Genomic DNA, 27,316 nt, shown 5'->3' on the forward strand with positions numbered 1-27,316 from the left:
TGGACACACCTAAAGTGCAGGGCTGGTGCAAGCTCTTTTAAAACTCAAAACCGGAACCAGCAAAGGCCTCGGAAGGAACCTGAACTCCACCTCCCAGCATGCATTTAATCAGCATGTGACTTCTCCTGCACAAAGGTCTGAAGCCTGTCTTCTGAAGAAATCTGGAAGACTGTGTGGACTCCCTGTTCTAAAGTAAGACTTTTCTAATAGTTTATAACAAAACTTGGGGGAATGAGAGGTGTAACTTTTGCTGCCCTGTTCTCCAGATAGCCTTTTAGAATGGGATAATTCCTTAAGGGAGTTGGAAATTCTATATTTATTAGAGTTCAAAAATAGCCAAAGAAAGAGAACTTTTCCAGTATCTGTCCTAAGTAAACTTTGCCTCATAAAAATATTTGGAATTCCTGAAAGTGCTTTGAGCCTCTCCTAGTAAAAAGAAACCCAGGGTTTTACTACAGTCTTTAGAGTGGGAGAGCAGCCATGGTTAGGAGTGGGCTCACTCTACAATTTCTGCACATTTCCACTCATTGTCCCTCCAAAATCCATGTTGCTTTGAGAGTGCTGCTTACCTAACTTTGGGGCTTTGACCCCTAAGTCATCCTGTTCCAGAACAGTCAAGAGGCCATCTGGAGGGAGGTTTGGAAGTAAAGGGAAAGGAAGCTTTGTCGCAGCTGGAGGCAAAGAGAGGCTAAAGGAAGCCTGTAGCATGTCACTGGTTCTCAGCCTGTGGGTAGCGACATCTATCGACAGGGGTCGCCTATCAGATATTTATGGTTCATCAGAGTCGCAAATTTACAGTTATGAAGTAGCAAGGAGATAATTTTAAGGTTTGGGGTCACCACACCATGAGGAACTGTATTATCGGGTCGCAGCATTAGGAAGGTTGAGACCCACTGCTTCGGAGGGTGAAGGCCCAGCATCCCCATGAAGGCACAGGACAGTGAGTTTCTTATGCTGTACTCAGGACCAGGGGAAGACAGGGACCGCTGGAGCCCTTTCAAAAGGCACACGCTGACTTTCTCTCAACTCCTACCACATTCAAAGCGGATTTTTTTTCTCTCTCTCTCTCTGCGTGTCAGTAAAAGCATACTGCATCAGAATAAGGAAGGCACGGTGAAAACCGCTTCCCTGCTGTCCTATCTGTCTGTGAACGAGTTTGGAACACAGCCTGCTGGGCTGTTGGTTGGTCCCAGAAGCTTCCTCTTACAATATGGCCGTGTCTGGCCGGATCTCTGTGAGGAAGGCTCTAATAGGTCCCAACAGGCATGGATTTTATTAGGGGAAAAACTGTTGTGAGAGAAAATTTAAAGGAGCCAGGTGAGGATGGGAGAGGCTTCAGAGTAGAGTAAGGGAGGAAGAAGGGGAAGTGTAGCTGGGCGGAAGCGCCCTGAGTGCTGCACCATGGGGGTGACCTCAGCAAGGTGGGGTGGGGTGCCTAAGGAAGCTGTTGCTGTACCCGAGTCCAGAAAGCCCCAGAGACCACCAAGGAGCCAGTTTCCGATGCAAGCACATCAGGGTCTTTTTATTGTCAGGTTCGACGCCTGCAGTGGCAGCGGCGGGTTCAGGGGTAGGAGTTTTTAAAGGGAAAACCACAAGCCGGGAATTACATGCCTCGGCGTCTTGGGATTGGCAAGAAGGGATATGGGGCAAGGTGATTTTTTTTTTGTTGTTGTTGTTGTTTTGTTTTGTTTTGTTTTTCGAGACAGGGTTTCTCTGGGGGCAAGGTGATTTTTTGAAACTATTCGTCTAGACGTTCAGCATGAAACCATGTTTGAAACTATTGGGTTAGACTTTTGACGGGGAATAACAACCTGCTGACAGGTTTAGGCACATTCCTGAGGTTCTGATGGTGGCCCTTCCCTAAGATGGAGTCTGTAAAGTCAAGACTAGGCCTTCATATTGCCTTCACACTATGGAGAAGGTCTATACATCACCCATCCATCATGGTCTGCCCTAGTGTGGGAATGGAGAACAAAGGTGTCCCAGGGTCAATTACTGGAGGATGAAAGGTACATGGCAATGGGCACCTAGGTCCTGCTGTGAGTGGGAGAACTATGCAGCATTCCCTTGAACCTGTGTTTGGAAGTCCTTGCATGGAGCCAATAGCTCTGAAACACTGGTCAGAACAGTCTGTGACTTTAGCGGCATGGGTGACCAGGTCCTGTCTGTCATCTGGAAGCACCCCCTACCCTCCCTGTCTCCACACCCGCTGTTTTGCCTGCCACTTCTAGAGAAATGCAGCCATTTCGCTCCTGCGGCCTCACAGCCGCTGCCCAGCTCTGTTCTGTCAGGGATAGACCCTAGAATATAAACCGAAGAGTCCCGACGCTTTCCCTAATTGCCTCTGTGCCAGTTGTGGACAAGTGTAAATAGCTCAGATTCTGCCTGTGGAGTTAGGAGTAAGTGTGGAGGACAGGAGAGAAGCCAGGCACGTGGGGTGGGGGTGGGGGACAGGGGACACCCCTACAGGAGGGCAAAAGCAGAATCAAAAACACCTAGCAACTTTACCTAGCCAAAGAGAACAGGTAAGGTCCAAAGAAAGGACAAAGTGGGGCCTGGAGAGATGGCTCGGTGGTTAAGAGCACTGGCTGCTCTTCCAAAGCACCTGGGTGCAATTCCCAAGAACCACATGGTGGCTGCTCACAACTGTCTGTAGCCCCAACTCCAGGGGATCTGACACCCTCGCACAGACATGCATGCGGGCAGGACACCAAAGCACGCAGAATAGAAAGAAATAAGCCATTTTAAAACATTAAAAAAAATAAAATAAAGGACAAAGTCGGAGCCCTCAAGGCTGGCCCCCAGGCACTTTTTGGAGGATGGATGAGCAGAGGGACTGACTCCACACCCACTCAACACGTTTCCCCTCCTGCTCCTCCCTGTGTGGGGGCAGAGGCAAACAAACTTTTCAAATCACTCTTCCCTTCTCTGTGGCCTGGCCACCATGCTCCGTCAGTGTAAACGAAGTGGGCACTGCTGGGGCTTCCTGCCTGCATTAGAAGAGAGAGGCCTCTGGTTTAGATTGGAGTCCACTGAGAGCTGACCCGTGACTGCCTCCTAGGTCTGGTTAAAGAGCCGCAAAGCAGGTTTACAGAAGACAATGCAGCCTTAAGTACAGAATGACCTCAAAAACCCAGCAGCCCGATATCACCATGTGGTCGCCTGTGAACTGGGAGGGTTTGGGTGTTTCCAAAAAAACAAGTCAAGATCGTGGGTTGGGGCAGGTCAGGTTCTGGACAGAAACTAATTTTGAACAGTACAGCATAACAGCTCCTGCCTTCAAAATGGAGTCACATGGGTTTCTCATGCTCTTCTGCAAAAAGAAGGGTATGGGCTGTGGTTTGATTTTCCAGCCCTTCTGGTCAGTGAATCTTAAGGCCCACTGTGAAATCTTTTCAGGGGACAAGGAGAAACCACAAGGGTCTGCCTCTGTGACTCAGCCAAAGTTTACAGACAGAAGAAACAGGTGACTGAAGACAGTGAAGGCTTTTATTTTCAGAGCCCACCCTCTGTGAGGCAATTTCGGGTCATAAATGGAAGAGCAGAAAGGAGGGTAGTGTTTTCGTTTGTGCCTGAGATGGGCCTTAGCTAGCAGTGACCAAATAATGGTGAGAAGTGAGTAAAATAAGGTTGGGTGATGTATGGCTAGGCATCTCCTATGGCCAGCGGTCATCAGAGGGTCTGTGGGGGGCATGGGAGGGTAAGCGGGGGAGAGCTAGGAAGACAAGTGACTTTAATCCTGGAATGCTGGTTGCTGAGGCTTCAGGAAACTGCTGGAGCTTTTCAAATGGCGTGGCTGTGGTGAACCGTTTTCAGAAGAGCCCCTGAAAAAAGCCCCACATAGCAAGGGCAGGCAGGAACGATGCCGTAAAACACGGGCCAGGCAGTGGGGGCAGAGAGGGAACTCTCCTCTCTGGTCTCAGCGTTCGAGGATGAGAAGGAAGCGAAGCTGGGCTCCAGCCCAGTGTCCCCACCACTCATCACTTGAGTGGGCTGTGCTGTGCCCTTTTGATCTGTGTGCTTGGGCATCTGGAGGAAGCGCGCCTGAGCACTCGGTGGTGGGAATTCGTCCAGGGGCCCTTTCTCCACGTTCTGCAAGTTGATGGGTTCACGCCAGATGTTACCACCACCTGCACAATTGACTCGCTACAACTTGAGGCATTAACGGCATGTGTTTTTGATTAAGCTGCAGGTTCCACCATGGGCCGACTGGAAGGGAAAGTCATTGTCCTGACGGCTGCGGCTCAAGGGATCGGCCGGGCTTCTGCATTAGTAAGTTCACAGCTGCCGTGGTTGACCTTCACAGTCTGGAGATGGGCAGACGGGTACCAACGCTATTTCATTCTCATTTACTGTTTTCTATTCCTCTTCCCCTTTCCTTTCTTCTTCCCTTGCTTGGGTTTTCTTCTTATTTTTCTTTCTCTTTGCAGCTTGGAATTGAACCCAGGGCCTCAAACTTGCTAAGCATACACTCCTAACCACTGAGCTGTATTCACATCCTTTCATTTCTGTTTTTCACCCTTTATACATCTGTCTTTTTCAATTTATTAGTGTGTGTGTGTGTGTGTGTGTGTGTGTGTGTGTGTGTGTATGTGTATGTGTGTGGTGTATGTATGTGTGTGGGATGTGTGTAATGAGTATGTGTATGGTGTGTGTGGTGTGTGTGTGCAGTATGTGGTGTGTGTATGGTGTGTGTGTATGTGTGTGTGTGTGTGTGTGTGTGTGTGTGTGTGTGTGTAGCAGTGCTAGCACATGCTCCACGATGCAAATGTGAAGATCAGAAGATGTGGAGGGGCCCCAAAACAGCTTGACCACACAGCAGCCATGACAGGCTTAGGGGCCTAGACACAGCTTCTTTGAAAGGCTTAGTGGCAGGCAATACCCAGATCCAGGAAAAGCCTTAAGCTGATACCACCCAGGGATCCACCCACGGATGAGGAAATACCTGACATCCCAAATATTCCAACCATTAGATAAGGTGACTAGATGTCCTTGAGTCTAGCACACACCTGTTTTTGTTTTACAGATACCCCTAGATAATTGTCAGCCAATCAGGGTCCTGGACCCTGGAAATCCCATCACCCCAACCTCTGCTATGATTAAAAAAAAACCCACCCTGCTTGGGCTCAGGTCTCTCTCTCTGTCCCCCACTCTCTGCTCTCACCGCTGTGGGGGACAGACAGAGAGACCAAGCTCGGAGCATGAAATAAAGGCTCTTTGCTTTTACATGCGGGATTCGGTCTCCATGGTGGTGTTTCAGGGATCCCCATGATCTGGACATAACAAAGACAGCTCTGGGTAGTTCTCTCCTTCCCCACTGACATGGATGCCAGGGATTGAACTCAGGTCTCTAGGCTTGTGGTGAGGGCCAAGGGCGCTAGCAGGCAAACTGGAGCTGGCAGGCCTCACCCCTTCCCCCTTCCCCTGTAAACCATAGATTACTTCCTTAAAGGCAGCCATCAGAGTCTATTCCTTTATTTGGCCACTTCCTCCTCCTGAGGCTGACCACCAAGTCCAGAAATGAAAGGCCCCCTTTGGTTCACCTAATTAACATGCCCAATTCAAAACATGCCACCACATCCGAGCCCATTCTAACATAGACCTCCTCTTTTCCTCCTCTTAAAAATGACACCTGCCCTGGGTGGCGGTGGTGCACGCCTTTAATCCTAGCACTCAGGAGGCAGAGCCAGGCAGATCTCTGTGAGTTTGAGGCCAGCTTGGTCTACAGAGCGAGATCCTGGACAAGCACCAAAACTACACAGAGAAACCCTGTCTCCAAAAACAAAAAACAAACAAACAAACAAATGACACCTGCAAGGTCATTTGCTGCTGTTTTCTGCCTGAGTCACAAAGCTCACTCTAAGTTTTCTTCCCCGCTTAACAAAGGATCTGTCTGTGAAAACAGGTATTTGGGTGTGGCTTGTGCCTAACCCAGGTCTTAGAGGGTGCCCCCATTGTGTGGGAATTTCTACCCTTAGACAGCCCATGTATCTTAAGTTCAAAAGAAAAGTTCCTGACAGAGAAGGACGGAATTCCATGCGCTTACGCGGCAGCACATAACTTGGGACTCTGAGAATCACACTTCTCTGCCCCAGTGTATCTGCACTGTAAGGATCTGACCGGTCTGCCTGCTCTAGAGGGTGCAGCTCTCTGCAGCTACGTTTAAGTTCGGGATGAAGACCCCAGAGTTGTAAAACTCTCAACTCTGTTTTTGCTGAGATGCCTCAATTTCTGCCTCGTTGCACCCCTGCCTGACTAATAATGCACTAGGAAGGTCATGCGGAGTGTGACCTGGCATTTCTGAAATTGCTGCTGTAGCCCTTGGAGGGAAACTTGCCATTTTTCTCTTATTTTTTATTCATTGCTCACAAATGGCACAGGGAAGCCACAGAGCTGGCTCAGCAGGTAAAGAAAGGCACTGTCATCTAAACCCTGAGACCTAAGTTTGACCCCTAGGAAGGAGAAAATGACTCCACAAAGTGTCCTCTTAACCTCCACATGCTTACCATGGCACATACCCGCACACATACAAACACATACGCAATAAATAAATGTTAAAAAAATAAAGAAGTAGAACACAGTAGAGTCTCCTCATGGAATAGCAACATTATTTTAGAAACAGGTGTAGGGGGTTGTTTGCTTGTTTGTTTGTTTGTTTGTTTGTTGGCACAGGGTCTCACTGTGTAGTCCCGGCTGACCTAGAACTCTCTGTGTAGACCAGGTTAGCCTCAAACTCACAGAGATCCATGTGCCTCTGCTTCTCAAGTGCTGGAATTAAAGACATGCCAAGACCCAGCTCTGAGTTAAGAGTTTTTGGGTTTTTTTTAAATATTTATTTATTTATATTTATTTTTATGTATATGAATGTTTTGCCTATGTGTATATATGTATGCCAAGTGCATACCTGGTACCTGTGGAGCCCAGCAGAAGGTATCAGATATCCTGGACCTAGAGATACAGACAATGGTGAGCTGCCTAATGGGTGCTGGGAACCAAACCCAGGTCCTCTGGAAGTGTAGCTATCTTTTAACTGCTGAGCCACCTCTCCAGTCTTGAGTTAGAATTTTTTAAAAATACTATATTGTTTGATAATAAAAAGACAAAGTCAGATGGAAAATACTATGTATGCCATGCCGCTCTAATGACTAATAAAAATAATTATGGTGGGGTAACGGAGAATGAGACTAGAGAGATGGAAATTCCACATATTTTATAGGAAAAACAATAAAAATATTATGAAAAGAAAAAATGATTTCCAGTTTTGAGAGCTATTTATTCAAGTAAGCAAAGGACTGACTTGTATTTTGTTCCTGGCAGGCTTTTGCAAAAGAAGGAGCCAAAGTCATAGCCACAGACATCAATGAGTCCAAACTCCAGGAACTGGAAAATTACCCGGGTGAGCAACTTGACTGTGGGTTCAGAATCAGTGTTAGAAAACAGAGACGCAGAGCATTGAAAGGAAGCTCTGGCGGCTGTGGATACCCGTCTCTAGACTCCAGCTCCTTCACAGCAAATCTGTATTCCATGATCTACAGAACGTGGTCTGTACAGGCAGAAGTGTGAGGGGGAGGTCTGATGGGACATACTTAAGGCTTTCTATTGTATAACATGTTGAGGGATTTTGCTCCCAGTTACAAAGTTCAGTGAGAATTAACAGCTGTCAGGTTAACTATTAATGATGGCTTCACTGCTGCCCATGACTCCTCCGGAGCAGCCTTGTCCCAAGTCACATGATATGATCCTCTTGGGTTCTTGCAGAAATGCTTGGAGCCCCGTTAAAATCTAAAAGGCAGGTGGAAATTTATTGGTCTTTTGTTTGTTTGCTGCGTTTTATCATTACTTTCATTTTACTGGAAGGGAAATGGAGACATTTCATGAAAAAGTGGAACTCACTATTTAACACATAGATATTATTATTATTTTACCATTTTTTAAATTTTTATTTTATGTGTATAGTTGGTTTACCTGCACCAAGTGAGTGCAAAACCCATGGAGGCCAGAAGAGGGTGATGGAGCCTCTGGAACTGGAGTTACAGGCAGTTGTAAACCACCACAGGGGTGCCAAGGATCAAATCCAGATGGTCTGGAAAAGCAGACAGTGCTCTTAACTGCTGAGCTATCTGTGTAGACACTAACAGAGATCTTATTGAGGGGGTAGAAGATGACACTTTAAGATTTGTACATCTTTAGAAGAGGTTTTTTTTTTTTTTTAAAGATCTACTTTATTATTACTTATTTATTTATGTATGTGTTAGCATGTGTAGATGTGAGTGCCCACAGAGGCCAGAAGGAGATGTCAGATCCCCCAGACCTGGAATCACCTGATGTGACAGCTGGTATTGTGAGCCCCAGAGCTCTGATAGAGCAGCGAGTGTTTTTAGCCACTGAGCCATGTCTCCAGCCTAAGATTTCTGCATTTTAATGACACTCTTGAGATGGCTAAAACGCCAGTGATGGCTGTGAGTCATCTGCAGCCTAAAAGGAAACACTGCATTCTTCACACTTCACACTACAAAACAGCCAAATCTTCAAGGTTACGTACTTTATGCATTCTATTTAATGCTATCTTTACTTTATTCTTCAGGTATTCAAACTCGAGTCCTTGATGTCACAAAGAAAAAGCAGATTGATCAGTTTGCTTCTGAAGTTGAGAGAATTGATGTCCTCTTTAATGTTGCTGGGTAATTTAAATTTTTGTTTTGTTTTGTTTTTTGCTTTTTTCAAGACAGGGTTTCTCTGTGTAGCTTTGGAGCCTGTCCTGGAACTCACTCTGTAGCCCAGGCTGGCCTCCAATGCACAGAGATCCACCTGCCTCTGCCTCCCAAGTCCTGGGATTAAAGGCATGTGCCACCACAGCCTGGCCATTTTAAACTTTTTATTTCACTCTTAAAAAGTTTTCTATGATTTTATTAAATGGCTATTGGTAGTATAAAAGAATGATTACTTGACAAAACATGGCGTATTCCTTGGGAAGTCAGGCTGGAAGTCACACGTCACTGTACAATTCAGTGAGTGAGACAGTGATGTCATCTGATGTGAACTTGGGGCCCATAGGCAGTTAAAGCTGAGGCAGGGAGTGGGCACTGATCTACAACGTGGAAATGAAGCAAAGCAGTTGTTTCTGACGTTTCTCTATAAATAGTCTGCTTGTCCTTCTACAAGGCTGCGTCTGGAGACACAGCCTTTGGCTTTGGAGCATCAGTTCAGTCTTCAGCACTGCAGAAGATGCAGGAGGCAGTGTGTGGTTCTTGCTAAGGAAGCTAACCAAGCGACTGGCCAGAAGCCCTACAGTACATGGAACCATTCCAAACTACATCTTACATTTGACGACGTCGTCTCAGTTCAGGGGATCAAGGCTGTAAGGATGCCATGTTCAGGAAGTTTCCTTGAGGAAGAGTGACTTGCAAGGGGGCAAGGGTGATTTTAGGATTTTGTCTGCTCTTCCTCCTTTGCGTGCTGCGCCAGATGCAAGCATCCACAGTACTACTCCGCTACACTGATATTCGGGGGTTTGTGCCCTGTGCTAGATGCAAACAGCCACAGTGTTAATTCTCTACGCTGATACATGGAGACACTGATTCTCCTTGTAGTTTTGATTTCCCTATAGAATTTTAGTCTGTGCCACCTGAGGGCGCTGTCGCCCTGGAAACAGGAGCCAAATGGACCAACTGTCCTTGTTCAGTCTCTGTTTTTAAAGCACTGGCGGTTCCAAAGCCCTGGGCATTGAGGTTCTTATGTTTAGCAGCTCCTGCTTTGCTCTTTCAAGAGGATGATTTTTTTTCTTTCTTTCTTTTCAACGTGTGTGTGTGTGTGTGTGTGTGTGTGTGTATACACGTGCGTGCTCACTCTATGGCATGAATGTGGAGATCAGAAGACACCTTGCAGAAGTCAGTTCTCTTCTGTGCAGGTTCTGGGAATTGAACTTAAGTCACTAAGCTGTCCCTGGCCTATCTCTTTGTTTATAGACAGGGTCTCACAGGGTCTGAGCTCTGGCTGACCTGGAACTCACTCTGTAGACCAGTTGGCCTCATACTCACAAAATCTGCCTGCCTCTGCCTCCAGAGTGCTGAGATGAGAAGGTGTGTGTTACCATGCCCAGTGCCAATTCTTTTTCTTTTATTACATGTATGTATTTTGTGAGTGTGTCTGCATATGTGGAAATCAGACAACCAGCTAGAGTTGGTTGTTTACTTTTACTTTGTGGGTATCAGACCTGGAGCTCAAGTCATCAGGTTTAATGACTGGCATCTTTATCCATTGGACCATCTCACCAGCCCTTGAAAAACGATGTTTTTATATAAAATGTCCTTACTAACAAAATATGTTAAATTATACTATGTTTGAGTTGTTGAAAGCCTTGAAAAGGAAAAGGGACAATAGTCTAACTTGCAAGTGACAATAAAAGTGATCATTAAATAGATTAGAAAAAGTTGAGGGGTTTGTTTGTTTGTTTGTTTGTTTGAAGACAGGGTTTCTCTGGGTAACTCTGACTGTCCTGGAACTTGTTCTATAGGCCAGGCTGGCCTCGAACTTAGAGATCCACATGCCTCTGCCTCCCGAGTGCTGGGACTAAAGGCATGTGCCACCACCACTCAGTTTAGGGAAAGGTTTTAATTGCAGGAGTGTGTATGTTGTTTTGTTCTTATAATCCTAGGGGTTACACACAGGGCATGCTAGCAAGTGTTTTCCTGGTTAGTCCTTAACATGTTTTTTTCCCCTCTGTTAAATTACTCTTTCAGTTTTGTCCACCATGGGACCATCCTGGATTGTGAGGAAAAAGACTGGGACTTTTCAATGAATCTCAACGTCCGCAGCATGTACCTGATGATCAAGGCATTCCTCCCCAAAGTAAGAGGACTGGAAGAATAAGCAGGGCGACATCTTTCATACTGGGTGCACAGAGGATATGTGTGTGTATTTGAGTGTGACCATAGCTAGCACGCTGACTAATGTGCACGAACGTTTCTATCAAGGCCGTTTATGGAGTTCTTTCTTGAAGAGAATTCCCACTATGGGAACTCAATTGACCTGTAATATACATTGGGGTGGTTATGAGTACCATGCAAGGAAAGGTGCTATGGTAACAGTGAGGCCCTCTTAGACCTCACTGGCAAGTTAGGATTCTCAGAGAGAACAAAATGAAGGGAGGGAGTGTCTGGAGAGAGGGCCTGGCTTCTTGCTGCAGGAGCAGAGCCGTCCTGTGAGGTGAGTGAGGTTTCATCGTGTCAGCTGACTCCGTAGGGCAAACGAGACAGGAGGGGAGGAGCCTGGGCTCCCAGAAGTGATGAGAGTCAGTCCATGAAGCCCCGTGGCTCACCCTTCTGCGCCTGAGCACACACTGTCAAAGTCCGCAGGCCCCAGGGCTTTTTTCCACCACAAAGAGTTGCATGTTTTTGTAATTATATTTTAGTATTTTATGTGTGGGGGTTGTTTTACCTGCGTGTGTATCTGTGTACTCCCAGAGGCAAGAAGATGGCATCAGATCCTCTGGGACTGGAGTTGCAGGTGACGAGAGCAGCCAGTGCTCCTAACCACTGAGCCATCTCTCCAGCCCCTTTCTTTCGTGTGAGATACAGTCTCACTATGGAGCCCTGGCTGGTGGATATAGACCAGGCTGGCCTCAAACTCACAGAGATCTGCTTGTCTCCGTCTCCCCTGTGCTGGGATCAAAGATGTGTGCCACTATGCCCAACCTACATTTTACTTTTCAAATAAATCATTACATGCCTTTTAGAGTGAAGGACTCTTCTGGGTCTTCTGGAAAAGTGTAAATGTAGGAGGTATGTAACCCTGACCTGGCTTGGCTTTTAAACCAGTAGTAGCAGTGAATGGGGCTGACAGAAGACAGAGCCAGCTCAGCTGCAATGAAGGCATACTTTTTTCCCCCTAAGACACTGTCTCACTATGTAGCTCCGACTGTCCTGGAACTCACTCTGTACACCAAGCTGGCCTTGAACTCACAGAGATCCATCTTCCTCTGCCTCCCAAGTGCTGGGATTAATGGCATTCGCCACTACGCCTAGCTTGAAGATGTGCTTTTGAGTACTTGATTAATGCTTTAAAAGAATCTTTGGTCAGCCCACATGATATTGGACTCATTAATCCCTCAAAAGTTTGTTTCCAGACAGGAGAATGACTCAGAGGTTAAGAGCACTTGCTGCTTTTCCAGAGGACCTGGGTTCAGTTCCCTGAACAACTAACTGCCTGTAATAACTGCAGCCCACAGCATTCAGCACCCTCTTCTGGCCTCTGGAGCACCCATGCACATGTAGGTACACATACACGTGTACACACATATACATGTAGGTTCACGTACACTTAAATAAAACTGAAGTAAACCTTTAAAATGAGTATATACATAAAAGTAAAATTGTTGCCTTTTTAAAGTCTACAAATGTTGTTTGGGACCTAAATGTATTTGTTGAAGACCAATAGTTGGTATAGGATTTGGGGGGAGGAACTGAAGGAGAAAGCTAGGTCACAGAGGGCAACACACATATCTGTTGCAGAATATTTGTTTAACAATGTAAAGATGTGCTGCATGTGTTTAACTATGTAAAGATGTGCTGCATGTGTTTAACTATGTAAAGATGTGTTGCTGTTTTACCTTGTCTGCCTAAGGCACCTACCAGAATAGTCTAATAAAAAGCTGAATGGCCAATAGTGAGGGAGGAGGTATAGGCAGGACTTCCGTGCAGGGAGAGTAAGGAGGAGGAGGAATTTCAGCTCAAGAAAGAAAAAGAGATGCCAGGAAGACACCAGGGGCCAGACAGACAGACACCGAGGAAGCAGGAAAGTAGGACGCACAGAATGAAAGAAAGGTAAAAAGCCCTGAGGCAAAAATGTAGATGAATAGAAACAGGTTAAATTAAATTAAAAGAGCTAGTGGGACAAGCCTAAACTAAGGTCGAGCATTCATAATTAATAACAAGTCTCCAAACTGGTTGCCAACTACACATATCCCACACCTTTGTCACCACAGCCTGCTGCAGGTCTGAAGCAGAGGCTGAGAGAGGAGCCGGTGTGAGGTACAGCACAGCTAGATGTTTGTAAGAAGATGTTAGCTTTTTAAGACACCTATGATCATAAGCTCATGATCTTAGTGATGATAAAATACATTTTTATTTTTAGAAAAAACGTACCAGTGACTGGGGTGTGGAATCAGAAGGACTCAGCACCATTTGTTTAAAGTGGCTTTTACACAGGTGTGAGCAGGGGCACACACCTGTAATCTCAACCCTTGGGAGCTTTAGGCCCAGGTGGGACTTCACAGCAAAGCCTAGTCTTAGTGGGAAAGATGACACTGACCATCTTGACTCCTGGTCTCGGACATTGGCACTCGAGTCCCTAAACACACTCTGAGCTGCTAGGCTGAATGTCCTAGGAGATGGCACTTACCCCCTCTCATTGTTTGTCTCATCCATCTAAGAATGAGGATGACACATCTCACATCACTTCTAGCCCTCATTGTGCAGGGATTTTCTGTCTCATTAACTATGACACATAATTGCCAGGTTAAAGATTTCCAGGATGTAAAACCCACATAGATCTGAAAGGACATTTGGTCAAAACATAGGAATACTTGGAGAAGACTTACGTTCACAGATAAATACGCAGCAAACCGTTCCTGGATTGCAAAGCCAGTCAAGAGGCAGAGACCAAGTTGAAAACAGTATACGAAGAGTAATTGCAGAATGCCAGGTCCCCTAGGAGAAGAGATCCATCGTGGCAAAAATTTGGGGATGTCTTTGGTCTTTGGATCTGCATTTCATTTACTTTCTCCCTTCCTGTGTCTTATCGGGGTTGGTCACATAGAAGGATTTAGCAAACATTGGCTAAATGAATCAAACCTCTCAGTCCAGGGAGAGGCCAAACACTGAACCTGCTGACTTAGAATGCCACGAAATGACAAGCTGGGCTGAGCTCTGGTGACGGGGACAGAAGGGCTGTGTCTGAGTTAGACTACCTAGGTTCCACTAGAGCGATCCTCCACTTGAGTTTCCCGGAGATGAGTTGTTCGAGAACCATCACTTCACACTCAGCCCCGCCAGAAAAGTGCCGTCACGCACACGGAGCCCAGAGGAACAGCTCACTGTGACAGCTGGCACAGAGCCGTCACTGGGAGACAGCCTGGAAACAGACAAGGAACACAGAGCCACGGAAGGAATGGGCGGAACTGAATGGGCGGTGTGAGTGGTAGGCATATGACTTGCATCTCTGGGGTGACTGAGGCCTGAGTTTTTGCCCTGGAAACTACTGGAGTAGTTTCAGAAGACCGGAGACAGCCTGTATCATAACCAGTCTACATGCTAAACTGAACTGTGCATATTATCTAAGTATTAAAAGTAGGTTATGTCAGATATGAAAAAATGATAAACCAGGTAAGAAAAAAAAACTATTTAGATTTGTGTTAGTTGTTGTTTTCTTAGGTGGTTTTTTGTTTGTTTGTTTGTTTGTTTTAGCATCATATGTCATGACTATTGCTCACCCTATACAATTATTATCATTCCTACCCCTTATTTTCTTTTTGAGATGGGGTCTTACTACACACCTTTGGCTGGCTTAGAACGGGCCATGTATACCAGGCTGGCCTTGAACTCCAGAGATCTACCTTTCTCTGCCTTCTGAGTGCTAGGATTAAAGGGGCAGGTCAGGAGGCATTATGCCTAGATTTATGATCCCCTTTATCAAGTACAAAGACGCACTGCACCCTGGCATGGTGGCACACACCTTTAGTCCTAGCACTGAAAGGCAGAGGACCTCTGTGAGTTCTAGGCCAACCTTGTCTACAAAGCGACAGCCAAGGCTATGCAGAGAAACCATGTCTCAAAAAAAAAAAAGACACATTTAAGTAAAATGCTGCTTCCCCTCTGCTGTGTCCGTTGACATGGTTGGTTACCTCAGCCTCACCTGTGTGCTGTTAGCACCTGCAGCCCAATGCCTTGCAATTTGTCCTATACTCTTTGATCTTGGGTATAATTAGCCCCAAGAATTAATATGGAGAGTAAGAAAAGTACCACAAGGAAGCGGATCATCTTGGCCACCCCGGCTCTGGATGCATCAGTCACAAAACTCCTTTTCTACATTTCTTCTAAATTCTGGTAAAGAAACTCCCCCAAGAGGAAAGATTTTTCTAAGTCCTTTACACTGCCTGTCGAGATCAGTTTCCAGAAAGAACCATATTTAATTGATCTTCATCATGTCACAGACATGCCAGGCATCCTGTTCTCCAGCTGGTGCTCTGTCCCCAGCAGCGGCCTGAACTCTCCGCCGCTCTTCCCACTCCATTGCCTTTGCTCTCCTTTCCGTGCCCTCCACCTGACAAGTGACCTCCCTGAGAAACTGGTACCCAATGCCGGAAGTTCTCTCAACTCCTTGTTTCTTCTCCCAAAACATCCATGGGTGCCCCCACCTTTGTCTGTTATCTGCAAACATGTATCTGAGTAATGGCCAATAACATCTAAATTAAAATTCATAGTAACATTGTTCGTTGTACATGACTTCAGAGCTGGGACAGGGCCCTGCCATCTGCATTTGAAAGTTGTACCAAGTGAATCACTGGAGTGTCCTTTCTAGGTACCCTTCTAAGACCCTTGTGATGATGCCCATTTTATGGAGCGGATGGCTGTCTTACTGTGTTGATGCTCCCTCTCAGTGTGCTGCTCATCCTCCCTCTTCGCGTGGTGACACTCCAGGGTGCTGAGCAAGCAAGCACTCTCCACCTGTGTCCTGGATCTTTCTGCGGCTCTGCTTTTCCCACACTCTCCCAAACCACTGCTTCTGCTTCCCCTGATCTGCGCCTGGCACCAGAGTAATCTCTGTAATCCCCAAATTGAAGGTTCCACGTCTCGTCCACCTCACATCCTTCATCGTCACTGCAGTGCCTTCAGGGGTCAATCCCAGTTCTTCACTGCAGCCTAGGCTCCACTCTGCAGCCTGACTGCCCCCAAGCCTCCATTCCAGCCACACCCATCCCCTCCTCCCAGGTCCCTCGTGGAGACCTTATACTTGTAGTACCCCCTTGAAGCACCTCGGTTTTTGTCTTCTAGTTCTATGACTGATACTATAGTTTTAGCCGTTTTCCTTCTCGGTAGCTACCTGGAATGGCCCCATCCCCAGAGGAGCCCTTCCTATTCCATCTTCTCCTCAGCTCTCTGCAGGTCTCCACTTTGACTGTCTTCTAGTTGTCTGCTGCTGTAGGCAGGGACTATGTCCTTTGTCTTTCAATTTCCTGGATGCCACACAGTACCTTAGTTTAGAAGCTCTTCGATGCATTCATGTTAAATAAAATAGGTCTGCCCACATCAGGAACACACTGATGTTTGTTCATGCCCTTTTAGCTCAGGGTTCTGTTGCGGAATATTATTTTAAGATGTGTTACATTTGTTTATGATGTGGAACATTTACTTTAATGATGCAAAGATGTGTTGCATTCTTCTGATGTTGCATTTGTTTAACTCTGTGAAGCTGTGTTACTGTGCCTGTCTAAAACACCTAATAAAAAGCTGAACAGCAGCAAGGCAGGAGAAAGAATAGGTGGGGCTAGCAGGCAGAGAGAATAAATGGAAGGAGAAAAAGAAGGATCAGGAAGCAAGAAAGAAAGAGTAAGAGAACAAGGAGAGGAGATGCCAGGGGCCAGCCACCCAGCCACCCAGCCAGCCATGGAGTAAGAGTGAAATTAAGATTTACAGAAGTAGAAAAGGGAAAAAGCCAAGCTAAGGCTGGGCATTTATAATTAAGAATAAGCCTCCCTATGTGATTTATTTGGGAGCTGGGTAGTGGAACCCCCCAAAAGAGCAAAAACAATCAACAACATTTTGGCATTCCAACGTGGGCCCATAAAAAGAAAAACAACAGGGTTTATTTTTGGTCTTGATAATAATGTCGTTGTACCCATAGGAGGTAGTAGCCTGCCCTTAGAACACCAGTGGGTGTTTAGACATGCCACTAGCTCTCTTCAATGCATGGGCAAAGATTGTGGGTTCACATGTAAGACTGTTTCGTAGAGCTTAAAGTTAAGGGCTAATAAGATAATTAAATTGAGCCTAGCCTGGTAGTACACTCCTGTCCTCCCAGCACTTGTGAGGCTGAAGTATGAGGATCTTGAATTCAAGGCCAGCCTAGGATTAGTGCAAAAGCCTGTCTCCAAAAAGAAGACGGAAAAGAAACAAAGGGAAGGGTCTAGTTGGCCAGGAGTCAGTGCAGATGTGTCAGTGAACTACGGCTTCAACCTGCAGAGGAGAGACGTTTCTTCTTTGTCTTGGCAGATGCTTGCTCAGAAATGTGGCAACATTATCAACATGTCTTCTGTGGCCTCGAGCATCAAAGGTACTAGTGTCTTCCTTGGGGTCGGGGGTTGAGTTCACACACACACACACACACACACGCACGCACGCACGCACGCACGCACGTACACATGCACACGCACACACACACTCACACACACTTTCGTGAGCTGTGGATTTTAGAACTAAGCATAGACAAATTCATAAAACCTAGGAAAATTCAGAACAGCTTTTAAAAAAGATAATCTTAAGTAGCTTATGTCATCAGGCTACTCATCAAATTAAATAAAAAAATTACTGTCTTTGCTTTTCCTTGTATTCCTTCTACATGCATGGAAGTGAAAATTGAGTTAGGAAAAGAAAAGATGTATCACTGAAGTAATCTAAAATGATATATTGAATGCAAGCTGAGCTGGATGCCCCTTGAGTCCCCCCCCAAAAAAAAAACAAAAAACCAAAGAATTCACATTACACAAGGGACACATTCTGTCTTGTGCTTCTCAAAGATAGTGTCTCAGGAAGCCCCGGCCTCAAATTCACTAGGTAACCAAAGCTGGCTTGAACTCCTCCTGCTCCTCCCACGTGGCTCCGCTTCTGAAGTGCTGCTAGGTCATCAGTGGGCACTCCCAGACTCAGCCTCACAGTCCATGTAGCAGAGGTTCTCACAAAGCGTACCACATGTGAGAGGTCCCTGTGAGTTTGAGGTCGCAGCAGACCGGGGCCTTGGGCCCTGAAAAGGAAGTCAAGGAGAAGGCTAGGACTAAATGGAGAGACTGTCAGAGCCTGGCACTGATGGATTTGGGAGTTCAGAATGAAATCCCTGGGGAGATGGCATTCTTTCCCTCATAAATATATGAAATACATGTGAGCAGGATGTAAGGGAGATGGGCGTTTGTTTCTGTACTTAGGAAGATCTAGAGAGGAATGAGGGTTTCCTGCAGCTGTACTGACAGTGAACAACAGGTGACCACTACAGACGTGCAGCATCTCAACACCGGAAGTCCAAGTTAGGTTCTGCCTATACCAGGAGCATTTTCTGCATTCGGAAACTGTCTCTATCCCCACTAGAGGAGAAGACCCGAGGCCAGTCATTCTTTAAAGGGAAAGCTGATTTTAATTTTTTTATTATAAATAAATAAATAATAAATAAAAGGAGAGCTGATGGGAAGAATATGAAAACAGTTGAGTGGGGAAAACTCACTGTGTTCCTTTCTAAAGGAAACCATGTCTCTAATTTCTCATACCCAGGAGTGGAAAACAGATGTGTGTACAGTGCCACCAAGGCAGCTGTGATAGGCCTCACAAAGTCTGTGGCTGCAGACTTCATCCAGCAGGGCATCAGATGCAACTGCGTGTGCCCAGGTGAGTCGGGTAGGGAGGGCTGTGAACTTGGCCTTTCTTACGTTCCCTTTGGCACCATAAGCAACATTTTCATCAGCTTGTTTATCAAGTGTTCAACTTCTCATCATTGAGAGACATTTAAACTAAAGGTTTGGCCTAGCTAGGAGGACAGTACAGCTTTGGATGGACAGAGTCACTTGGAAAAAGCCTCCATGTCAAGGATTTAAAATCCAGCATGGGCGAGACAGTTGAGACTCCAGTGGCTGAGACACAACACTTGCCAGAACCTGTTGTTTTAAAAGCAGACAGACCATGGCGACCTCACTAGTGGAGGGTCCAACAGTAGTACATGCCAGAGGGACAGCAGAGAGAAAGTCAGGGGAGCCTCGTGGAACACAGGAATCTGCCAGAGTCCCAAATGACACCAGAATGGCCCCTAAATCAGAAGGATGCTATGGCCTGTTTTGTAAGTACAGCTTACTGGAGACACTCCCACCTGGATGGTTTATGCATTCTTGCTACAAAGGCAGAGTTGAGAGGTTGCAGCAGATCACATGACTCTCAAAGCAAAAATATTTGCTACCATTATGAAAATATCGTGCCTGCCCTCCTATGAAGAAGCAAGAAAAGGGCTTTGCTTTTTATTTGTTTGTTTTGTTTTCTGGCTGTCTGGAAATCACTGTGTGAACCAGGCTGGTCTGTATCTCATAGGTATCAGCCTGCTTCTGCCTCCTCACTACTGGGGTTGGAGGTGTACATCACTTTTCCCAGCAAAACCACTTTTCTTAAAACTGTGGGTGAGACACAGTTTCTGGGTAACTGTGGGTACACTTCTTTCTGGTTCCACCAATCCAAAATGAATACAGGGTACTGAACAGTGCCAGCCGAAACCAAGACATCTCAGGCCACCATTCACAGAGTGGCTTCTGAAAGCTTGAAATAAACAGGTTTCTCAGGCTCACAGCTGTTGGGGGTGGGGCAGTTTTAATGCACCCTGCAACGATGTACCATGCACTAACATTCCATTCACCGACACACCATGCACTGATGCACTGATGCGTCATGCACTAAAAAGCACTAAATAACAGAAGATCTGTCAAAGCAGAAATTGCTGCTTCGTATGACCATGGCAAATCAGAGCCAAGGAATGCTGCAGCGATCACACCATGCAACAGATCTCATGAAAGAGATGTACTGGTGTGGGGACAAGAGAGGCAGAGACAGAGCAAGAGAGTGGTCTGTGATGGCAGGGACCTTTTAAAGGGTACAAGTGTGAATTTGGTGACTGGTGATGATTCGGCTGCTGGTGCCGAGTTGCTGAAGGCAGGCTGGGAGAGCACCTGGTGTCTAACACAGGTGGGCCAGAAGAGGAGGTTATTCAAAAATCAAATGCAACAGTGGTCGTTTCGATAGAACTGCCCACCTCCCATCACTGCCGTAAGAGAAGTCTTAAAACCAAGGAATTCAAACTCTGAAAAGAAGTGTTGTGTGTCCAGCACGAAGGTTTTCAATAGTCCCATAGTCCACAGCCAGAGCTGTGATGCTCCACCTGATGGGCATGCCGGAATTGAGGGGATGTATTGGTGGGAGATCTGCGTGTCATTTGGGAAGTCCCAGAGAAGATTCTATTTGACTCTCGGGTTGGGAACCACAGATGTACACAGGAGAAACTATTAAGTATCCTACATGTCTGAGCTGCAGAGATTTAGATGGTCTGTGTCATTTGGGGGTGGGGTGCGGGGTGGAAACGCAGCCACAAGTAACAGAAATAGGACACTCCTGCCATTCATACTGGACTACACCTGATCTTGGTGGCACTGGCCATCAGGAAAAAAATGACAAAGATCTCAAAATAGGATTGTTTCCACAGCTAGAATTTTCATAGGACTTGGAAAATCTGTTATTAAACTTGGGAACAAGGAACTAGCTGTGATTCACGGAGGCCACCCCAGAAGCAAAGGAGGAGTAAACGTGCCTGGAATAGTGCCGATGGTTGTGAGTCACCACATTCCGGCCACAGGTGTAGACAAGGCACAGCAGACATCAGTGAAGTGGGTTAATCTGAGGACGTGGGCTTGTACTAGTTTTCATATTTATCAGTGACGGTCACATGCAAACTATGACCCCCCCACCCAGCACTTACAGCTTAGGATTTTGAGGACTGTTAGGGATAGCTTAAGGTGAACATGGGTTGGTAAAAGTTTGATCTTTTAAGCAGGCTAATGACAAGCAAAATGAGGAAGACTTTGTAACTTGGTTAAGTGGGATGTCTCTTCTGCCATAATGTGGATATTCAAACTGTTGCGGACGGGTGAATGACCCGGCTGAGGTGAAAGCCCTGTCCGTGTGAGAACCTAAGGAGATGGTTCTACACAGGAGTCATGGGCTGCGGTTCTCCATCCCTCCAGAAAAATGGCAAATGATACCAAAATTAAGAAACACTTCCAGAACAGAGTCAAATCTATGCATGGCTGCTGTGGGACGCCTTTCTGTATGCTGTGAATATGGTTGCTCTGACTGGTTGATAAATAAAGAAAGCTGCATTGGCCTATGGCAAGGCAGCTTAGAGGCAGGTGGGAAATCCAAGCAGATATATGGAGAGAAGAATGGAGAGGAGGGGAGACGCCCGCAAAAAAAAAAAAAAAAAGGAGCAGCAAGATGCCAGCAGACCGGTAATTCCACAGCACGTGGCAATGTATAGATTAATAGGAATGGGTTAAGTTATAAGAGCTAGCTAGCAAGACGCCTGACATAGGCCATACAATTGGTAATTAGCATTAAGCCTCTGAATGATTGTTTTATAAGCAGCTGAGGGACTGCGGGACCCGGCGGGACCAGAGAAACCTTTCTGCTACATATGACCTTCTCAATTGCTTGGTCTAGAGATAAAGTTGAGAGGATGCCTTAAAACTTTTATACCCCCAGAAAGAGCAATTGATCCCCCAGAGTACTGATGTTCTGAAAACAAAACAAAAGGCCATAAGTGTTCCACAGAGTTTACAGATTACATGAGTTAGGGGGAAAAGTACAGGCTTGGGTACTAAGTGGGGTTTATTTATTTATTTATATTTATTTATTTATTTATTTTTATTATGTATACAGTGTTTTGCCTGCATGTATGTCTGCACACCGGAACTCATTACTGATGGTTGTGAGCCACCATGTGGTTGCTAGGAATAGAACTTAGGACCTCTGGAAAAGCAGCCTCTCTACTCTTAACCTCTGAGCTGTCTCTCCAGCCCCAACTAAGTGGATTTTAAATAGCTAATCCGAGGAGTTATTTGGGCTGGAGAGATGTCTCTGTGGTTAAAGAGCTAATCCTTCTTGTTTTTTCGTTCTAAGAAAAACAAGTTATGTTTTTATGAGAACTTTGAACAATAGTTAAAAATGTATATTTAAAACAAATGAAAGCATAAAGATGGGCCAAGTCTATGGCAGCCGTGAAGTTGACTCCAGGATCCCCGTGGTGAACACCACAGCAGAAAAGAATGGTTTGAAACTATTTAGGTAAACTGGTGAAAACTCATATTTGCTGTTTTCTGCTTCTCTAGACTCCTCTGGGGACTGGCTGAGATAACATGTAAAAAAAATACACAGATCTAAAGTCAAGTAAACACAGCATGACTGTGTGTGACTGAGAATGCCTGTTAGCTCCTCTGGAGTCCCAGCCCAGTGTCCCAGAGAATCTCTGTGTGTGTTTAAAAAGCATTTGGATGTCATTACAAAAGTTATAACCCTTCGAGGTCAGGCAGGTAGAGTTCACAGTGTCGCTTAAGGGGAAGGACAAAGATTTCACTGCATGCCTATCACACAGAAAAGGAGTTCAAGGTTTAATTCCCCTTTCAATTGAAGTAACCATGGTGACTGTCTCCTTTGATTTAGGAACGGTTGACACCCCGTCTCTGCAAGAAAGAATACAAGCCAGAGACAATCCCAAAGAGGTATACATATCTAGCAGTCTGAATGTTTTTCAAACCTTTTGACTTAAGTTTTTTTGTTTTTGTTTTTAAATGAAATGCCCTGTTCCTTACCTAGAGTAGACAGGTTCATAGAGACAGAAAGTACAGCGGTGGCTGCCATGCCTGAGGCGGGAGGGGGAGACATTACTGCTTAGTAGATGGAGATATTTATTTTTGCAAGATGAAGAGCAAGGCACTCATGGCACTAGGTGTGTGTACTTATTACCCCTGAGCTGTGTGCTTAAAATGGCTGAGATGGTCATGTTGGTGTTCTATGTCTGCTAATTCGTGGTTGTTGTTTTGTGATAAAGGGTCTTCTTGTACATCCCAGATGGGCTGTCCCTTGTGCTGACCTTCCTCAACTCCCCATGCTGGTCTTACAATCATGCCCAGCACTGACCTCAATGGGCCGATCCTAGTGGCTTTCTTTTTGTGTTTGTTTTGTTGTTGTTTGGGGTTTTTTGTTTTGTTTTGTTTTTTTGAGACAGGGTTCCTCTATGTAGCCCTGGTTGTCCTGGAACTCACTCTGTAGACCAGGCTGGTCTGAAACCCAGAGATCCACCTGCCCCTGCTGCCAAGAGCTGGGACTAAAGGTGTTGCACCACCACGCCCAGCCCTCGTGGCTTTCTGACCTATCACAGTATCCGTAGATTTCAGTGTATCCTGACCAGCGGTGATGGGGTGGAAGATTCACAGCGGCCTCAGCAGATGGCCCTAGTCCCTCTGGATTCCTTGATGACGTTACAGGGGCACATGCATGCCAGCCCACATCCCTTTTCTGGAACTGTCTCCTGCCCCAGGCACTGCAAGGTTTCCTAAACAGACAGAAGACGGGGAGGTTTGCCTCTGCGGAAGAAGTGGCCCTACTCTGCGTGTACTTGGCCTCGGATGAGGTAAGCCTGCTCTTCCCATTTGTTTTTTTGCCACACTGGGCTACGGTTGGCTCATTCTCGCAACATTGTTACAAGTCTATGGTGTACATAGCTGCCGTGCTCCACGCACAGGGTGGTAGTAAGTTCTGATTCCATTCACTCCAAGAAAAGCCACTCTTTTCTGTGACAGTGGCTCTTCCTCATCAGCTTGACATGCACGACTCAGCGTCATCTCATACATGAAAAAATACAGGAGAAGATTTACAGTGCATCACTTTCTGAGGTATTTGCTTTTTAAAATTACAGTTGTGGACACGCTGATTAAATATAAAAACCTCCTGGGCTAGCACGATGACTCATGGGTAAAGACCTTGCTGCCAAGCCTGATGACCTAAATTTGATCCCTGACACCCCCACGGTGAATGGAGAGAGCAGACTCCCCAAAGCCATTTCCTGACCTTCACTGGCGTGCCGTGCATTCATGCACACACACACACACACACACACACACACACACACACACACAATAAATAAAGTAATTTTTAAAAGCCCTCTTGACGTGAGAGTTGAGGGGATATGAGTAGATTTACCTTTTAAATTGGAAGCTCTGCTCCCGCCTCACTCTCCCCGATTCCAAGCCACACCCCCTCTCAGAAAGCCCACCTAGCGGCGGCTCCTCCCCCAGAGCTGCTCCAGACTGCATCTACCAGGTATTTAAGCTCTGGTCCAGAGACCTGCCATGTGATTTCTCCTTCCCCCTAGATCACCCGGAAATGCTTTGATCGTTAAACCTAGACTTTTAATTCTGCTTGATTTGGTTTACTGCATCGGCAGAGAAACCTAGTACCGGGGATCCAAAACTACTTATCATTACCAGCTTTCATTGTGTTTGGGGTAGAGTTGGTACGTGCTGTTTTAGTTCACTAGTGACCTGATTGGGAGGGTTCCATGATTTTCCCTGTTGTTTGTCATTGTGTGTAGAAATGCCTAATTCGGTCTCTTCGACTTTACACGTGTTTAATAACTAATTTCTTCCCCGGTGACTAGTGTGTATGACTGATAAAGCAAAAGCTGTTACAAGGTACAGAGCATAAAAACATCCTCTTCTATTTTTTTAAATTTATTTATTATGTATACAGCATTCTGTCTGCATGTATGCCTGCAGGCCAGAAGAGGGCACCAGACCTCATTATAGATAGTTGGTTATGAGCAACCATAATCTTCTATTCTGAACCACAATAGTCAGAATAACAATTGCACCAATGTTTAATTTGGGGAACAATGAATTTTTACTGGAGTTCCTAACAGGAGTGTGTTCCAGGGGTTAGTTACAGGAGCAGGGATGACTTAGAAACAGCTGTATCACTGAAAAGCCCGCCTTAGTGTGGGTGATCACCCCGAGCACTGATGATTGGCAGATGCCTGATCAGATCTCCCTCTCCTCCAGCAGTATCTGCTTCCATACAGTGAGGGGTGGGGGCAGAACCTTTGAGAAGCCTGCATGCTTTCACTTCACTGTCTGTGAAGTTTGTTTCCCTCCAGGGTCTCCTGAGCCTGCACCCCCTCCTAGAGGGGCTGTTTTAATTCTTTTTTCCTCCCAGGGGTGTTACTTACCTATAAGTTCCTCTTCACAGTAATTTGGCGCCATCCAGATAATTGGTGATTGTGACAGACACAAAGGTTGAAATGGTTTAGTAAACACTCCTCAAGACTGTTGGCAACAGTTTCTAGGAGCTGGGGGATTGCTAGATAAATTATTACTGAGTAATTATCAATTTTCATGTATTTAACTAAAAAAAAATTGTACTTTCTTGTAAGATGAATTGCTAAATGCTCTTATTAGTAAAAACCCCAGAGCCAGATATTGGGGTTAAAACTGAAAGATCAGAAGAATAGGACAAGCCACAGCTGACATCACCTTATCAAACCTCAGCCTCCAAAGAGACCTACTTCCTGTATATCCACTCCTATATGCACTTCCTCTCTCTGCCCAGCTACATCACTTCCTCTTTCTGCCTAGCTCCGTCACTTCCTGTCTGTCTGTCTGGACCTCTAGTCCTTTATGGTTAACTAGTGTTGGAATTTAAAGGTGTGTGCCACCACGCCTGGCTCTGTTCCCAGTGTGGCCTTGAACTCACAGAGATCCAGATGAATCTCTACAGTGATAGGATTAAAGGTGTGTGCTACCATTGCCTACCTCTATGTTTACTATAGTGGCTGGCTCTTTCCTCTGATCCTCAGATAAACTTTATTAGGGTACACAATATACACCAGGGACACTATATCACCACACTTTCTTCTGCCTCTTTCAATGATTTCAGCTTTAGATCCATGTCCCCCTAAGGAGATAAACATGAGAGTTTATTACCCATTTTCAGTGAATAGATTTTTTTTAATTCTTTGACAATTTCATACATCTGTATAATGTATTCTGACCATATTTATCTCGTTACTCTGTTTCCCCCATCACTCCTTTGAGCCCTCTCTTCTCAACAAGTCTCCTCCTACTTTCATTTCCTGTCTTTCTAGGGCATGGGTGTGGGGTTGTTTACCCATATGTGGACTACCAGTGGCCATGGCACTGAAGAAGAATGGCTTCTTTCCCTCAGCAGCCATTGACTGCCAATAGCTCTTTTGCTAAGAGAGGGACTTTATGAGTCCCTCACCTACCAGTGATGGAGTGTTAAATGTTTGCAGTCCAAGCAGGTAGCCACAGCTGCTATGAACCCATGAGTTCAAGGGTCTTGCCATGTCCATGTCCAGAAGGCAAGCTGAAATATTTTTAAACATCTACTACAACTTTAGCTTTAGTTCTCTGGGAAGTGGGAATGTTTACAAACATAAGCCAATAATTATTTTTAAACCCTTTAGTGTTATATGGAATTGGGCATCTGAATTTAGTGTGGAATATTATTTGACACGTTAATGGGCTGCAATAATTATTACCTATATAAATCTTAAAAACATAGTTAGAGCGAGATCCAGGACAGGCACCAAAACTTCACTGAGAAACGCTGTCTTCAAAAAAAAAATTAGTATGCTTTCATGAATTGATCAATTAATAAGCACTTTCCCCATTGTTAGCATGACCACTTAATGACAGACACACATTAAAAAAACGTATTAGTGATCTGAAAGATAGCTGTCTTTGAATGTTCTGAGTTTCAAAATGAAAATGTTAGAGCATGTACTATTTCAGCATGTACTTTTTAATCACCTCCTGTTAACTTTGTGATTCTGAAATCAAGCACCTAACAGACTGTATGCAGAATGTGACATGCTCATTTGCCAAAGCCATGTGCTCCAGGTCATGGGATGCTCAGCTGTTCTAAATCATCCAAACTTTCATCAGCCCTCCCATCCCCCACCCGCCCTTGAATTCAGTTATGGTTCCTGTTATCATGAACATCAAAGGTTTTGTTACCCCACTCATAAGAAATGTTCAAAATACACCCTGGGGTGCAGCGTGGTTAACTGTTGCGTCTTCTGTACCTGTCTGTCATTGCAGTCTGCCTACGTAACGGGCAACCCTGTCATCATTGATGGAGGCTGGAGCCTGTGACTGCAGGAACTCCTTGCTGAGAAGACAGGCCCTTCCTATGCACAGAGAAAAGAAACTGATTCAATGATCATCTCTCCTATGGATGACAGCCATGAAAACAGCCCCTTTGAATGATTGTTCCAGAGTGGGAATCTTTAAATAGACTCTCATCTCTTCTAAAACTATGGTAAATAAATCGAATAAAATGTATAAATAAATCAAAAGAATAGTTTTTATAATTGAAGGGTTCACAACACGCCCCACGGTCGGGTGTGTTTGCATATGCCCGGCGGACACTTCTGCCTAGCCAGTTCCAGG

At 45.5% G+C, this 27,316-nt stretch overlaps 1 protein-coding gene across 2 annotated transcripts; it reads left to right on the forward strand.

Annotated features, from left to right (window-relative positions):
• The first annotated feature begins 61 nt into the window (after positions 1-61).
• On the forward strand, positions 62-27,222 carry Bdh2 (3-hydroxybutyrate dehydrogenase 2). Of its 2 annotated transcripts, none has more exons than XM_028857303.2 (10): positions 62-192; positions 4,193-4,272; positions 7,318-7,396; positions 8,585-8,681; positions 10,740-10,848; positions 17,268-17,328; positions 18,534-18,647; positions 22,509-22,567; positions 23,386-23,478; positions 26,966-27,222. In XM_028857303.2, exons 2-10 carry the CDS (start codon positions 4,201-4,203, stop codon positions 27,017-27,019), a joined length of 738 nt encoding a protein of 245 aa, XP_028713136.1. In that variant the 5' UTR covers positions 62-192; positions 4,193-4,200; the 3' UTR covers positions 27,020-27,222. The 2 variants fall into 2 exon arrangements, with proteins under 2 accessions (XP_028713136.1, XP_028713130.1); XM_028857297.2 differs by having other exon boundaries at positions 91-192; positions 4,187-4,272.
• Positions 27,223-27,316: the final 94 nt, after the last annotated feature.

This window comes from Peromyscus leucopus, chromosome 6, assembly GCF_004664715.2.
Source record: "Peromyscus leucopus breed LL Stock chromosome 6, UCI_PerLeu_2.1, whole genome shotgun sequence".
Classification (NCBI taxonomy): domain Eukaryota; kingdom Metazoa; phylum Chordata; class Mammalia; order Rodentia; family Cricetidae; genus Peromyscus; species Peromyscus leucopus.